At 34.4% G+C, this 14,754-nt stretch overlaps 1 protein-coding gene across 1 annotated transcript in view; it reads left to right on the top strand.

Annotated features, from left to right (window-relative positions):
• The window catches only part of LOC134850952 (uncharacterized), a 33,003-nt gene extending 23,185 nt beyond the window's left edge, over positions 1-9,818 (top strand). Inside the window, exons 19-22 of the mRNA XM_063866786.1 lie at positions 5,341-5,379; positions 5,801-6,081; positions 6,675-6,930; positions 9,581-9,818. Of these exons, the coding sequence (XP_063722856.1) occupies positions 5,341-5,379; positions 5,801-6,081; positions 6,675-6,930; positions 9,581-9,588 (584 nt within the window). The 3' untranslated portion in view covers positions 9,589-9,818. The remainder of the gene's footprint in view (positions 1-5,340; positions 5,380-5,800; positions 6,082-6,674; positions 6,931-9,580) is intronic.
• Positions 9,819-14,754: the final 4,936 nt, after the last annotated feature.

Here is a 14,754-nt window from a genome sequence, read left to right as displayed (position 1 = left end):
CCCCCGGTCTAGCATTGCAATTTTCTTTTCGTTTTTTCCACCTTTTTGCTAGGTATCAATTAGCACCAGCTTAAAAATCAGTCTAATTCCCATTTGTAGTCGCGTTAGTATCAGAAACATTCACTTCGATAAAAGAAGAGCATTTATTTAACCAATATCTGAGTCGTTCTGAAAACTTTTTATAGGGCAGGGTCGTTAGGTTTAAATTGCCGAGGCGTGGCCGAATTTGGCTTAAAAGATAAATAAATCGTTCGTACAATTTTATTTTCGAGTTTTTTTCTAATTCCGCCCAAATTTCTGAATTTTGCGATTTTTTACCATCAAAGTATTAATGCAGTGAACAAAACTCTCATTGCATTGAATGGCTCGAGTTACTTCATATGCTATCACTATATGCAAAGGCTGAATTTTAAGCAGATTTGAAAGTGATGATTTTTTCCTGGAGCTATTTTCCGTGTTTTTTTTCTGGTCGTGGTAAAATTCTGGAGCCTTTTTTATAGTAAAATTGAAAACATTATCATAACATCTATCTAATTTGGTTTTTCTTGAAATTCAATTTAAAAATTGTGAACAAAACATTTTGATTTGGAGCTGCAAATTGATTGGCTAACTCTAACCAATCAACCAATCAGATTGAATAAAAAACAATTTCAGTTCAAGATGTTGACATAATGATTTTTGAACGGAATAAGTAAAAACACCCAAAGTTTTGCATGCTATTACGCAAAACGAATGTAATCAGTTCACCACGCATATTTCTCATACCTTTTGACATCTTCAATTTAGTTTTTGTAACAAGTTTTGAAGAAAGTTGCGGAATATTTGTGCTCGGGTGGTGTTTTTCTCCAGACAAGCTTCGATTTTTTTCTCAGCCATTTTTGGTCGAATTTTTCTAAATCATCTGAAATCAACATATTGTTGTCCGGAGCGCGAATCGTAAAAGATATTCTACCTGTGATCTCTTTTCGTTAAGTTATGGGGGTTTAAAAATTCCCAATTATAGCCATTTTGGGAACAATAATGCATGATTTAATTCGTACTAATAACGCGTGAGCGGAGATTCAATCCGCGTTAGCGATTGAGAATTCGTTCCAAAATGAATTGAGATATGCTATTTTGTTAGTTTTCTACTTCGCTTATGGCAAATTTTTTCATTTTATAAACCATAGCGTGTGGAGGATGATTTTTGAAAAATTCTCTAAAAAATATTTTAACTGTTCTTTCTTGAAAATCAAACACTATTTCAAAGAGATTCAAAGGCATGTGTGAGCATTCAGAGCTTTGCCTTGAGTTTAGCGTTTTTGTTCGTTTTCGATCTTCAATTTCGAGAAATTGCGTCTGGAACTACAATTGAGAAACTTATCCAGTAAAGTTTTCTTGAGACCAATTATTTCTTGCCTCAAATGATTAAAAATAGGATAAAATTAAAAATTGGATAAAAATAGCAGTAGCAAGGATAAAATTGCGCTAAAACTACTGGTATTTAAAAATTTCTAAAAACACAGCGTAGCAACTCTCTTTGATTTTTATCCTGAGTCAAAAATCTATCATCATTGCTTGCAAATTGTTTTCGGACAAGTAAGTTCGTTTTTAAAAATCTTTTTGGTTACTGTAAAGTTGAGCCGTGTAGTTTTTTTCTGCTTTTTCTGCTTTTTTTCTGCTTTTCAAATTGCTTTTTCTTTTATTTTAATCATACTCCCAGAATTTTTTTTTTAATTTAGTTAATATTAGCGTCGACTCCATCCAGAATGATATTGCTCTGTAGGCATTAAACATAAATAGAATTCTTTAAAATTGTGATTGAGTAGTTTTAACTTTAAACAAAAGTATTTACAAAATAACTATAGTTTTGTTTATTAAATCGCTTGAAAAAAAACAAACTCAAGCATATAAAATACAACTCCAGCTCCATATTTGGGTTGAAGGTTAACTAGACGAAAAAAAAGTATCAACGTCAATTTCTTTTTTTCTTGCTTCTTGGACTAAAAGTGTCCTATTTCCTATTTTGGATCAGTTTTTTTGCTATTAAAAACTTTTGTTTTGTAATCGGGCCGTTTTATTTTTAAATAAAGTTTATCAAAATCCTGTGTATCTGGTTCATGCGCAAAGTAACTGAAAGTTCGACATCAGTATTTTTTTGAAAGCAGCTGTTTTTTAAAAAGCTGTTTTTGAGCTTTTCTATATTAAGAAAAAAAGTTTCTGTCAACCGTAGAAGTTTTGTCCCAAAAACTGGTTGGAATCCTGGGCGATGTAAAAACCTTTAAGAAAATTGATCGTTCACTAATTTTAGCCTAAACATTTTTAACCGTTTCGTTAATTTCTAGCAAAAGTAGTTATCAAATTCAAATGCAAACTAGCTAAGCACTTAAAAAAAATTGTGTAATTTCAATAATGAAAAAGTTTATAGTATCAACTTTAATGACTGCAGCATCAGCAAATCCAGAAAAGAAAAGCGTCAGAATAAAAGTTAGACAATACAATTATTAAAATCGTACGATTATATCCGGTATTGCAAAAATTCAGCTGAATTGCAAAATGTTTCATATTGACTTGAAAAAAACTATTCTATTGAACTCGCAATTCGAAACGGTGAGTTATGGATTAAGCATTGCCCATCATTATTCGATAGTAATTTGCTTTTTTTCCTGTTTGAATTTAAAAAGCAAAAAAGTTCTGCTCAAGTAAAAATATTCGCAGTCAGAGGGATCCCGTTAAGATTTTGTGATTAGAAGATTCTTGCAGTAATACTCAATATCAATTCTTTTAACAGCATTTGTGATTAAATGTTCTCAATAAAAGGGTGGTGTTCATAAATTAACTTTTGATCACAACATTAGCTGTAGGTTTATACTAAATGAAGTCTAGGAGTTCGAGTTTTATAAATAAATCTGCAGGGCTCGGTTTCATTTTTAGAAGTAGTTTTGGGGCACATCGTTTCATCTTCCACTTAAATTGGTTGCCTTTATTTTGGCTTGTGTTTGGTCTACTATCCAGAACCATTAGAATTGAGGAAATGTTACTACATGTACATGGAGTTTAAAACCTCGGGACATATTTCTTCCGAGGCCAACAATAAACAGCGGGAATTTCGTTCTGAACCTGTTCTGCAGATTTAACCCCCTCAAAACTCTTTTCTGAGTACAAAGTAAACCTCTTTGCATACATTTGCATGTTGACGAAGCAAGCCAGGCCATAAAAGCGAAGTAAAATTAAGCCGATCTGGGCACTAACTAAAACATTTCATGATCACATACTTTTGGATACTTTTTCTATCCAAATGTTGTAATTTGTAAGCCGATCACATTTCTGCGCTAAGTTTTTTTTGCACTCCATTGAATGGTTTTCGGCTTATTTGGTTCTTCAAAAATAATGTTTGTAGTGCTCGATCAACAAACTTTTTGTTCACAAGCGTACGACAATTGCATGTCAAAAATTATCCGATTCGGCCTAAGTTGCCATCGGATTACAGACAAGCATTTTCTTCAGGCGTTGAACGGAATTTACGTTGGAATTAATTCCACAAAAGCCTGTCTTAGTTCCAGTTACTTACAACCAGCGAATAAGTTTAAACCACATTTGGTAAGTGTGCTATTGAATTACTTTTTGCATATAGTATGTTATAAACCACGGGGGTGTGTTATAAGTCTAATAGATAGTAACATAATTACTATAGCGTTCTAAAAACGTTTCTACATTGGATTTTATATTTAAAAATTTTGTTTGAAAAGGATTATCAATTTCTAGAGACTTCTTACCGGCAAACAACCAGGTATAAAGACTAGCGTTTTGTTAGAAGTCGGAAATAATCGGCTACTAATTTGGTCAAAGATCTATGTTTTTTGTAAGGGGGGCCCGGTCTTACCATCTTTGGTCAAAGATCTATGTTTTTTGTAAGGGGGGCCCGGCCTTCACAAAAAATTCCCCTATTTTAGAACTTCTTATTACATCTTACAATTTTCTTATTTGAAAAGTTCTAAAATGAGAACTTTTTTCCAAATTTCAAAAAAAAACGCCAAAACATTTCGAATGTGTTTTTATATTGTAATAACAGATAAAAATCAATAGTGAAAAAATTACAGTTTTTTCCAGTTCAAACAATATCTTCATTCTTCGTAATTAGCGGTTTGAAATTTTGTTTTGGAGACAAAAAAGTTACCTCGACGAATCATGTCCGCATATAGCTGCCGACATGTTGTCTGTGGGGTTCAGGTATATATTGACAAAGTTTCTAGTATATCAGCAATAAATTAACTTTTTTTTAAAGTTAGTGGGTTTTTCAGAGTCGTTTGGAGAACTTTAAAATGGTTATAAGAAAAAACTTTTTAAAAGAAGCATGCAAAAAATTTTTGTAAGAAAAGTTCCTATCATACAACTTGTTTGTAAGAAAAATCACTATCTTACAACCTTCTTTTAAGAAAAAGTCTTAACTTGTAAAAATATTAGAGCCTAATTTTGTTATAAGTTGAAAGATTCTTGAAAGAAAAGTTTTTAGATAACAATTTTTGGTCAACCCGGGGGCATATCAATTTTTTAGACAACCAGATTATTTTTAATTTTAATTTTAAAATTAATTTTGACCTAATTGAGGTGAACATGTCTGCGAGGCGTGCAAAAATGAGACAAAAAGCTGTTTTGGAAAGATCTTGGAAAGCGTTTGTAGGCGTGCGCCACCCTCTAAAAATCACTATATTTTGGCTCCAAAAGTTGGTCAAAAGTAGATTTGTGAAATAATATCGAAATGAAAGAACGCTTTGGGTGGGATGGACTCGAATCCTTGGTAAGGAAGGAGTTCCGCGCCGCCTCCCCTAAATGTTCACGGGTTTCTAAAAAGTCTCCCTCGTATACTAGATGTTCGATGCAACTTAAAGCAGTGCGCTACACTTGAAGCATATAGTTGATGATTGACGTTTGACCTTTGCTGCTAACAATGGAGATTGTTCTAAAAGTGCCATGAAGACAAATGAGCTCATGCAAAGGAAAACGATGCAATTGTAAAACATTCAATTGCACATGTAAAAACGCCATCAAAGATTCACAGCACCACCAGGAACAAGACCAAGATCAAAATATAACGTTAAACGATACCAAAATTGACAATAGTTCAGGTCTCGATATTCAATTTATTAATTGAAAAACAATCGTTTTCAAATAAATTTTTTTCCTAAGAGGCCTAAGAAACAGAACACATATAACGTCTTATCTCTTATCGATTATTGTCACTTATTAAAAAAAGTACAGATAACGTCTTATCGATAAATTTTTCTAAAGAAAAATCACAGTTTTATTATTTAAAAAAAATTTCAGAAAATTTGATAAAAATATAATGTTTTGTGGTTTCAGAAATGGCACCTGTCAGTCAACCAGTATTCTTCATCGTGGGTGAGACCATCTTAGATCTTAATTTACATTTTCTCAATTCAAAATTAAGGAAAACTTAAAGGCTGACAACTACAGCCGATCTTGTAACTTCAAAAAAAAAACATTTTTTTATTTTTATTTAAATTTTTAAAATTAAAAAAATTAAATTGGATTTGTTGAGCTTGTTTTTTTTTGAAAAGATTATATCCAAAAGAAAGATCCGGCAATGATTTTTTCTTAGTTCTATATAAAGTGACTGCTGAATTTGAAGTGTGTTTCCTGTTAATATTTCTTTATTTTTTGAAATAAAAAAAAGTTTGATTTGATGAGCTCGTATGAAAAATAACCGTAAAATAAATATCGTTGAAAAATGAAAGCCGCTTTTTTTAGTTCTATGTCACGTGACTGATTAATTTGACTTTTGTTTCCTTTTGTGTCGTAGGGGGTCCGGGTTCGGGCAAGGGCACCCAGTGTGAGAAGATGGTAGCCGAATTCAGCCTGACCCATTTGTCCTCGGGTGACCTGTTGCGAGCCGAGGTGGCCTCGGGCTCGGAGAAGGGCAAGGCGCTGGAGGCGGCGATGAAGGCGGGCCAGCTGGTGACGACTGAGACTGTGCTGGATTTGATGAAGGGTGCGATGGAGAAAGAGAAGGCGACTAGCAAGGGCTACTTGATTGACGGGTACCCCAGGAAAGTGGAGCAGGGAGAACAATTCGAGAAAACGGTAAGAAAACCCACTATATTGCACATGATGAGGCGTAGGAACTTGAATGGATGAGAGAGGGGGGATGGGGGTGAAGGAGGGGGGTGATGGTGAAGGGGGGTGGTGGTTTTGAAACGTTGACTTCATTCAATTTCAATTATAATTGCTTAATGCTTTCAAGAAGCGTGCCTGCTTTTGGTACTATTTTACGGTAGCAGTTTTGCGCGTTGCAAATTCATTATTTAAAAATGTCTGAAGGGTGCTATAAATGTTTGGGGGCGGAGTGTGCACCAAAATAACCCAGTGCTCATAACGGCCGTTTTCTCCAAAAAATGCGCATTGTTCAGAAGTTGTTGCATTTCAGGTTTAGCTTATAGAAAAAGAAATGGTTGCATTACAAAAAGTGTCATCAAGTTTTTTTCTCAACAGGCCAAGCTTTTTTTTCCCACTATTAAATTTTTTTAAGCTATATGATGATTAAAATAGTTCGTATATTGGTCCTTTCAAATTGTGACTGTATGCGTTTGAACGTACTTTCCTGCTAAGTTATATTTTATTTGTATCATACTATGATTTAGTATAAAAAGTATATGTTGATTTTTAATTGTGTTCAGGTGGCGCCCTGTGCCGCCTGCATCTTCTTTGATGTGCCGAATGAGGTGATGAAAGAGCGACTTCTGAAGAGGGCGGAGACGAGTGGTCGGGCGGACGACAACGAGGAGACCATCGCCAAACGACTGGTCACTTTCGACAACGAGACCAAGCCAGTTCTGTCCTATTACGAGAAGGAAGGCAAACTGCACAAGATCAACGCCCAGAGGGGAGTGGACGAGATATACACCGATGTCAGGACTGTCCTCCTCAAATTCGGTTAGATATTCATAGTGTCCATAAACACCTCAACGAACGCAAAACATTATTTAGGGCTTCTAGAATCAAATATTTTGCGGTCAGACAAAATCTGAAAATAGGATGACGTTGAGTTTGCAAGTTTTACGCCCGTGATATCTTCTAAAAGTCTATCTGAAAACTAAACTATATAATAAGGCTGAGATGATAGTAAAGTTAAATAAGTAAATAGAAGAGTCAATTGGAATGAATGGGCAAACTGTAATCTTTCAATAGTTGACAAAGAGTGGGTTAGCTTTAGCACCGCTTAAACTGACGTTTGCTTAGGCGATTGGCAGGTGGCTATTTTACAGAGAACAAATGAACGTTAAAAATAAGATTTAACCGCTTGATCTTAAGATACTTGGTGGACAACTCACTACCACCACATTTCCCCCTGAAGGAAAATTTCATACGCAGTATGGAATTAGTTGCACAATAAAGAAAGTTTAAAAGTTTAAGACTTTTAATTAGTTTTTTCCCCTGGAACTGTTCTGGCTTATAGATTGCAATTTTTGATCTCTCCAGTTTCCTTCTTGGCGACGGTGATGGCGTATTTCCTGAAGAAGATGGAGTATCCCCAGTGATACTGGTACTGTCTGTAGTTTTTGTTCCCCTGATTTTTCTTCCCATTTTTTCACAGTGTTTTAGAGGGCTACCGAAAAGTACAATTTGCCTCTTCTTCCATCCTGAAGACCTATTCGAGTTGTTCTCCCCGCTCTGTTTTGCCCGTTTTTTTGTCCCTTGTTTTGGAATACTGGCTCGTTTTGTCCTTGTACTGGCTGGAATCCCCGTTTTGTCCGGTAGCACCAGTGTTATGGTAGCACCAGTGTTATCTCTGTGCTTCGGTTCCGCCTCTACTCTTTCGAGCTGGTTATTTTTGGTTCCTTTTCGTTCGCCCATGAAGTTATCTTCTTCTCTTCTATTGGGCAGTCTGTTACTACGGTTTGGTTGATGGCTTGAATATTCTCTGCTAATTTGGGCACTGAAATTATTGGGCAGTCGCTGGTCGTCTGATTGGGTGGATTGGGCTCTACTCTCGGTACCTCCTGCGCTTCATGTTCTGGAGAGCTTTTTGAGGACAAAGTTCAATAGATAATTCCGCCGCTTGAGATATGCTTGCTAGAGCCGGAGGCTTCTTCTTCGAAACGTTCGTCAATGATGCATATAGTTTCATAGTCTTCTCTTGTACTTGTACGCTGTCTGTCTAGCCTTGCTAAAGTTCCGCATTTGTTCACTGAGTCTGAATTCTCGGTCGATGAAGATACAGGTGCCGCGTCTGGCCTTGGCAGTATGTGAATGGGTGGTCTGCTCGGGTTGCTTGAGCTGCATTGATGTAGTGGCTTCCTCGTGCTTGCTGATGATGTCTTTGAACCTAAATGGCTTTCAAAGAAAGTTACGGAGTTTTATGATTTGGTTCTTAAATACAATGGTTTTGTTTTTCGATCATTTTTGGCCAGTGAAACAGAATTCATTTAACAGATATTAACATAATACTAGCTAAAATGAACTAAGAACTATCATCAGATTGGAAGTGCGTTTCCTGTACACTTCAAGTGAACTGGGTATCAAATCTGATTATTGTTCCGACTTTCGATACGAAAGTAACGGAATATTTGTGCTCGGGGTGGGTTTTTTTTTCTTCAGACAAATTTCGACTTTTTAACTAGCCATTTTTTTATATCATTCGAAAGCCATTGTTGTCCTGAGCTTAAATTTGAAAAGATATTTCACCTGTGATCATTTTTCGTAATGTTTAAAGATTGCCATTTTGGCCCTTTTGACCAATTTGGGACAATTAACGCGCGATATAATTCGCGCTATTAACGCGTAAGCGGAGATTTAATCCGTCTTATAAATAGTTCCAAATTGGTTGAACGAAGCTTATTTGCCATAATTGATTTGTTACAAGGAACGAAATCTATCTTTTTGTACTTTATATGGCGTGTGGGGGGATGATTTTCATTTAAAAAAATTCAAATTTTAGAAAAAAAAATTTCATTTTATTTTATTTCATTTAATTTTTTATATCATTACTGATGCTCCATAAACCTTAAAAGGCAGTCGGAACATTCAGGGCTTCGCCCTGATACGAGAAGTCTTGTTCTTATTGCAAACATGATTGTTTGTCAAGTCTGCTTGGCGGTAAATTCACTCGGTTGATTATTCTCGACAAACTTCTTTGAAATAACTTTTCGGGTTAAGAACTATAATCGAAAAAAGGATTTGATTTGATGGCACACAGGGGCGGATTCTTTAGCGACAGGAGTTTTCAAAAAATTTAAACAGATTTGCCGCTCTTTTAGTCCGACAAAAATAACTTTCCGAGACAATGAAAAGAGTGATGAAATTTTGTTTTGGGCTTAGCGACTCGGTATACTTAAAAAATTTTTGGCACGCTTTCCCCAAAATGCAACATTTTTGGCTTGCGTTTTACCCTCAATTTGTTTTCACTTAAGTTCACAAAACAAGTCACAGAAAGATTTTCATTAAAGAAGGAACCTTTTTGGGTCGAGCTTCTCACATTACCTAATATAACATGAAACCACCGGCTACTGTTTCTCATAAATGCAACGTTCCAATTTTGTGTTTAATATTTGATAGTTCCTTCTTTGATATTTTGTTGTTTCAGTGAAATAAAGAGAAAGATGACTCAAACTTCACTGGCATATTGGTTACAATTAACTCTCGCTACATCAATCAACAAGCAAAAAAGAACCAACAAACCAAACCGCTTTCCACAAACTCCTTCATCTGTTTCTTTTTTCAATTGAATTTATTTTACTAAAACAACTTTGAGAATTGCCAATTAACAACATTTTTGTGATTATAAATAACTGTCAAACGAACCAATATATTCTAAGCACAAACTTTGTTTTCTAATTTTATGGATTCCAAATTCAGTGAAAGAAACGAGGAATACGTAAGTTGAATGTTACATTGAGCCTATGAAATCCCGGGTTGACCTCCATACACCGAAAATGCTTATCATACAATTCCATGCATCAAGTGTGTGGAAAAATGCTTGTCATACAATTTTCATACAATTTCTAAAAATGGTTGAAATTTGGTATAAACTTATTTCTTTGGCTGTTTGATTCTAATAAAACAGTCTGGTGATAAAAAACTGAGGTTTTCGTTTTTTGAAAAAAATGCTTATCATACAATTCCCATATATGGAATTTGTATGACTGGCATTTTTTGATGGCGACACAAAGTAATTTTGAAAATTTGTCCCAAAAACATTTTTGTTTTTTTTTCAACCGCAAATCGAATTTCGTACTCAAACAAACATTTTTCGAAAAATTCTTTGCATGCAAAATTTAATATTTTGTGTGCATAACGTAGTCCTGGATACGATAAAATTGGCTTTTATTTTCTTTTCACTTAAATTTTTCTTTTTGAAAACGCTGAAAATTCCTATTTCTTTTGTATGGGTGTTAATGTATGCCTTGATCAATGTCTGATAATTTGAAAATTCAAAAAATTGAAATAATCATCATTAAAAAATTTTGCCAAAAAATAAAAGTTTGTTACTTTTGTTATATGAATTGTGAAAGACAGCCAAATTCAGGTCGTTTTCTATGCATTGTAAATGCAAGACCGTCCAACCTTTAGTGTTTTGAGTAACCAAGGTCTTTGTGACTTGTGTGTGGTTGCAAACACAACGGATAATTTTTCAGAAACTAAATTCACAAAGAAAAAATCAAAATTCTTGGTTTATGGGAAAATACCTATCATACAATTTTCATATATGGAAAAAAGCTTATCATAGAGTTTTCATACAATTTTCTGTACGTATGGAATTGTATGACAAGAAGTTTCTCATATATGAAAATTGTATGATGAGAAGTTTTGGTCAACCCGGGATCCGTACAACTAAATGTATCAAATTTTCTCAAATCACCGCGAAAATTTGGCGATTGACTTTTATTTAATTTGTCTGATGAAAGTGTTTCAACATTTTTCGCGCGTATTTGCAATATTGAATCAATCAGCTTGCAAAAACCGAAATTACTTTGCAACCCTGGCTAGTTCACAGCTTGCGGTACATGTTGAAAAAAACACAGCACGCATTTATTATTATCTCAAATTGTAAAAAAATGGGTTCACTACGATTTGAATAAAGACCTCAATTAAATTCACATAAAAAAATTTTGTTTCTTTTTTAAATATCAAAATTGACCTCCCTGAAAAGTTTGCCGTAAAAAAACACCCACAAAAAAGCAGCCTTCTGTTAAAACGCACCGAAGCCAATCTAAAAGAATCACTTCAGTATTGTCGAAATACAAAAAAGTACTTTTCACGTTCTATTTGCTTCTGTTACAAAACTGTAATAAATTATATTAAAAATCATTTATTTCCCACTTTAGATTCAAGATCTACCCTGAGTTCTCATGAAAAACAGACTATCAATTGAAAAAGGATTTTTCTCAAATTTTTTTGAAAGTCAATATTGCATGTAGAAGGAAGGAATGCGACTCTCTCAAAATTGTAACCCACCACAATCCAGACGATTCTTCTTTTGTAGTTTTTTTATTACACAAATTTTTGGTTTGTTTCCCGACTATCAAAGAAAGTGAGCAATAAATGCTTGGGACACTTTTTGTAGATTCAGACAAATTTTACAAAAAAACGGAGGATCGAGCGGGTCGATCCGGGATAGGTGGAGTGCTGAGAGAGTGTGCTTGGTACTAAGCAAAAGTCGATTCAAATTGCTTTCAATTTTTCACTTTAAGGTCCAGAGTGGAAAGCTGTCGACAGAGGGGTAAAATAAAAAAAGACTAGGGGAGTATGCAAGCACGCAGGTGGTTTTTCCATTGATACCCAATTTTCAAGATCGGTAAAATAGTGTGAAAGAAGAACTAAACATTTAGCAAAAAAAATTCCAATGCGTCTCAAATCAAATATATATTTGATTTGAGACGCTTTGGAATTTTTTTTTGTGCAAAATGTTTAGTTCTTCTTTCAGACTATTTTATCGATCTTGAAAATTGGGTATCAATGGAAAAGCCACCTGCGTGCTTGCATACTCCCCTAATCTTTTTTTATTTTACCCCTCTGTCGACAGCTTTCCAAAAAACCTGTATCAGGAAGTATTTGACACTTATTTTCGACTTTTGTTTTCATTTTCCCAAAACGTACCCTCAAATTATCTGAGGTTCTGGGTCCAATTAAAATGACGGGTATTGGGAAGCTCCCCTGTATTTGCGACTATTCACAAACTTTCTTACGCAAACGTTATTGCCCTTGGAAAAGTCCAATTTTTTGATTGTTGACCATCTTGCTGCGTAAGCGGCTACGCCCAAACTTATTAGAACAAAAAGTATGATTCTAGGAAAGGTCCTGCCAAGTCGGGTATGAAGGGTTCAATTGAAACAACAGATTATTTAAAAACCTGATATTATTTGAAGATTTGTCGTTTTTCTGGCACTTTTGGAATTTTTGAAAAACTAACCTGCCCATTCTCAGGTCAAGTGGTTGATCGAGAAGCCTTAACTTTGGGAATAAAATCTGCTGAAGCATTTTTGACATATTTTCAACGGAAAAAAGTTATGATTTACAGAAAGTTAATGTTTTGAAACTTTGGAGGTTTTTTTTGACTTTCTTAAATACTATCTTAACAAATCTGAGATGAAGAATTCAATCGAAAAAACCGGTTGTGAAAATTTCCAAACAGAAGTGGCGACTTTATAATTTTTTGTAAAAGAAGTGTTACGTCTTTGGGAAAGTTCCAATATATCATAAGTTTTCACTCTTCTCACTTATTTTAGTAGAAAAATAATTAAGTTTTTGGGCGAACTACTTTTTTCAATAATAAACATTTTATACTCATCAGGATAACATTTTTAAAAATATATATCAAATACGTACCTCCAGTTTTAGCTGGGATTCTAGTTAAACTTTGTAATGAGATAGGAATATTTTGGGGCTGGCAGTTTTGTTTTCAACTTTGCGTTGTATGGCAAGTGCGGAGATGCCTTCTTTTGGCCTTTTTGTTACCGTTCCAAATTGAATTGAAGCAAAATAATAAAATTAATATAAAAGCATTTCAAACTTTAGTTTTTTCCAACTACTGAAAAGGGGGAGGAACTTTGTTTTCGGATATGTTTAAGTTTTTCTTAACTTTTTGTTTTCCACGCAAAATCAGGCACCGAAACTCTTCTAAGCGTAATTCAAAGACAGACAAAAAACTTTAACATTTTTCTATTGTTGAGAAAAACTGGCGCAAACTTTTCGAGTTTTTGTCAACTTTTGAGTAACAATCGTTATATATAAAAAAGCCATTTGGGCTACAAAAGTTTGATTGAATTAAAAAGAAAACTAGTTTTGGAGGCTGTATTTAGTGCTTCTTTGGAAAAAAAAATTTTAAAAAATTTTAAAATAAAAAAAATAGCAGAACTATAGCAGGAAGTCGGCATTAATTAAAAATGAATTCAAAATTATGCATTGATTCGCCTATGAAAATACTTTTACAAAACTATTTGCACTTTTTTCCGCAAAATCAGTCGAGTTTTTTGCTGAATGATGAGAAGATGCAATTAACTTGTTTTCATTGCGAATAATAGAAAAATAGTTACAAGGTTACCTATCAAAATGCGATACATTATCATTGATATCACTACCAAACAAAAAAATACCAAAAAAGAATGAAATTCCCATTGTCAAGAGAAAAAAAAAGATTTTGAGCACAAAAGAAAAATGTAAATTGCTCAACTTAAAGACTATTTCTTTTATCAGGGCAAAGCCTTGAATGATCTGACTGTTCCATAAATTATATCGAATAGTCTTTTTCAGGAAAAAAAAATTAATAAATAAAAGGGTGGACAATATCAAATGTCAACTGAAAAAAATTGAGTCGTAAAAAATTGATACGATTGACTGACTAGCCTCAATTCAATTGGTAACGTTTTTTCGTTTTGCGTTCCGCTTTCAGTATTTTGTTTAAAAACTTCAAAATGCGCATGAAGACGTACAAAGTGCCGACCCAAAGGTTCCCCCCTTTGATACTTTTTCAGAAATCCATTTTTGGCCGACCGACTCTAAAATTTTTCTAAAGGCGTCGGAGCCAATATACTAACTTTGAGGGGGAGCGCGCGCCAAAAAAAAACGCGATTTTTTTGTCAAAATTTTTCAAGAAGTGCCCAAAAACGGCTTTTTTGACTGTTTTTTCAAAAATTTGCCTGCGGCGCACAAAATTTTGCCAAAATAGGGGCAAAACAGTGCTTTGGGAGAGCTCGAAAAATCAATTTGTTCAACCTAAAAAAAAAAAGGTCGTCAAAATTTTGGAAGTTTTTTTGAAAAACTGCCCCCCCCTCGAGAAAATCCTATATCCGCCCCTGACTAGGAGCAAAGGGGAAGAAAAACGTTTCCTTTTACAACGTGATCGTTACAAAAAAATCAATGATCTGGCACTCAAGGAATTTCTCAAAAAATGTAAAACTACTTTTCGACAATTGGGGGAGAGACATTTACAGTGTTCGCTGAAGAAAACTTGTACTTGAAGGCAAGTCCTCAACAGATTGTCAGAAAAACAGTCATCTGCGCGGGAATAAATGACTAAGAAGAGGTTCATTCATCCGGGAAAAGTTCATGGGTAGAATGAAAAAGAGGCGTTCAACAGTGCCGAATGCAACAGTGTGAAACTTAAAAAGTATTCAACAGGGCCAAATATTGATGATTTTTAAAAATATTGAGTTCTGTCTGTGAATTATTGGCAATGTTGCGTGTATACTGTTTTATTTTGGAGCAAAACCAAGTTGAAGGGTCGACAATTTTGCCGAATTAATTGTTTGTTCAGAAAAA

Source organism: Symsagittifera roscoffensis, chromosome 1 (assembly GCF_963678635.1).
Source record: "Symsagittifera roscoffensis chromosome 1, txSymRosc1.1, whole genome shotgun sequence".
Classification (NCBI taxonomy): Eukaryota; Metazoa; Xenacoelomorpha; order Acoela; family Convolutidae; genus Symsagittifera; species Symsagittifera roscoffensis.
The sequence above is the reverse complement of the archived record's forward strand: the minus strand, read 5'-3'. Positions and strand labels throughout refer to the sequence as shown.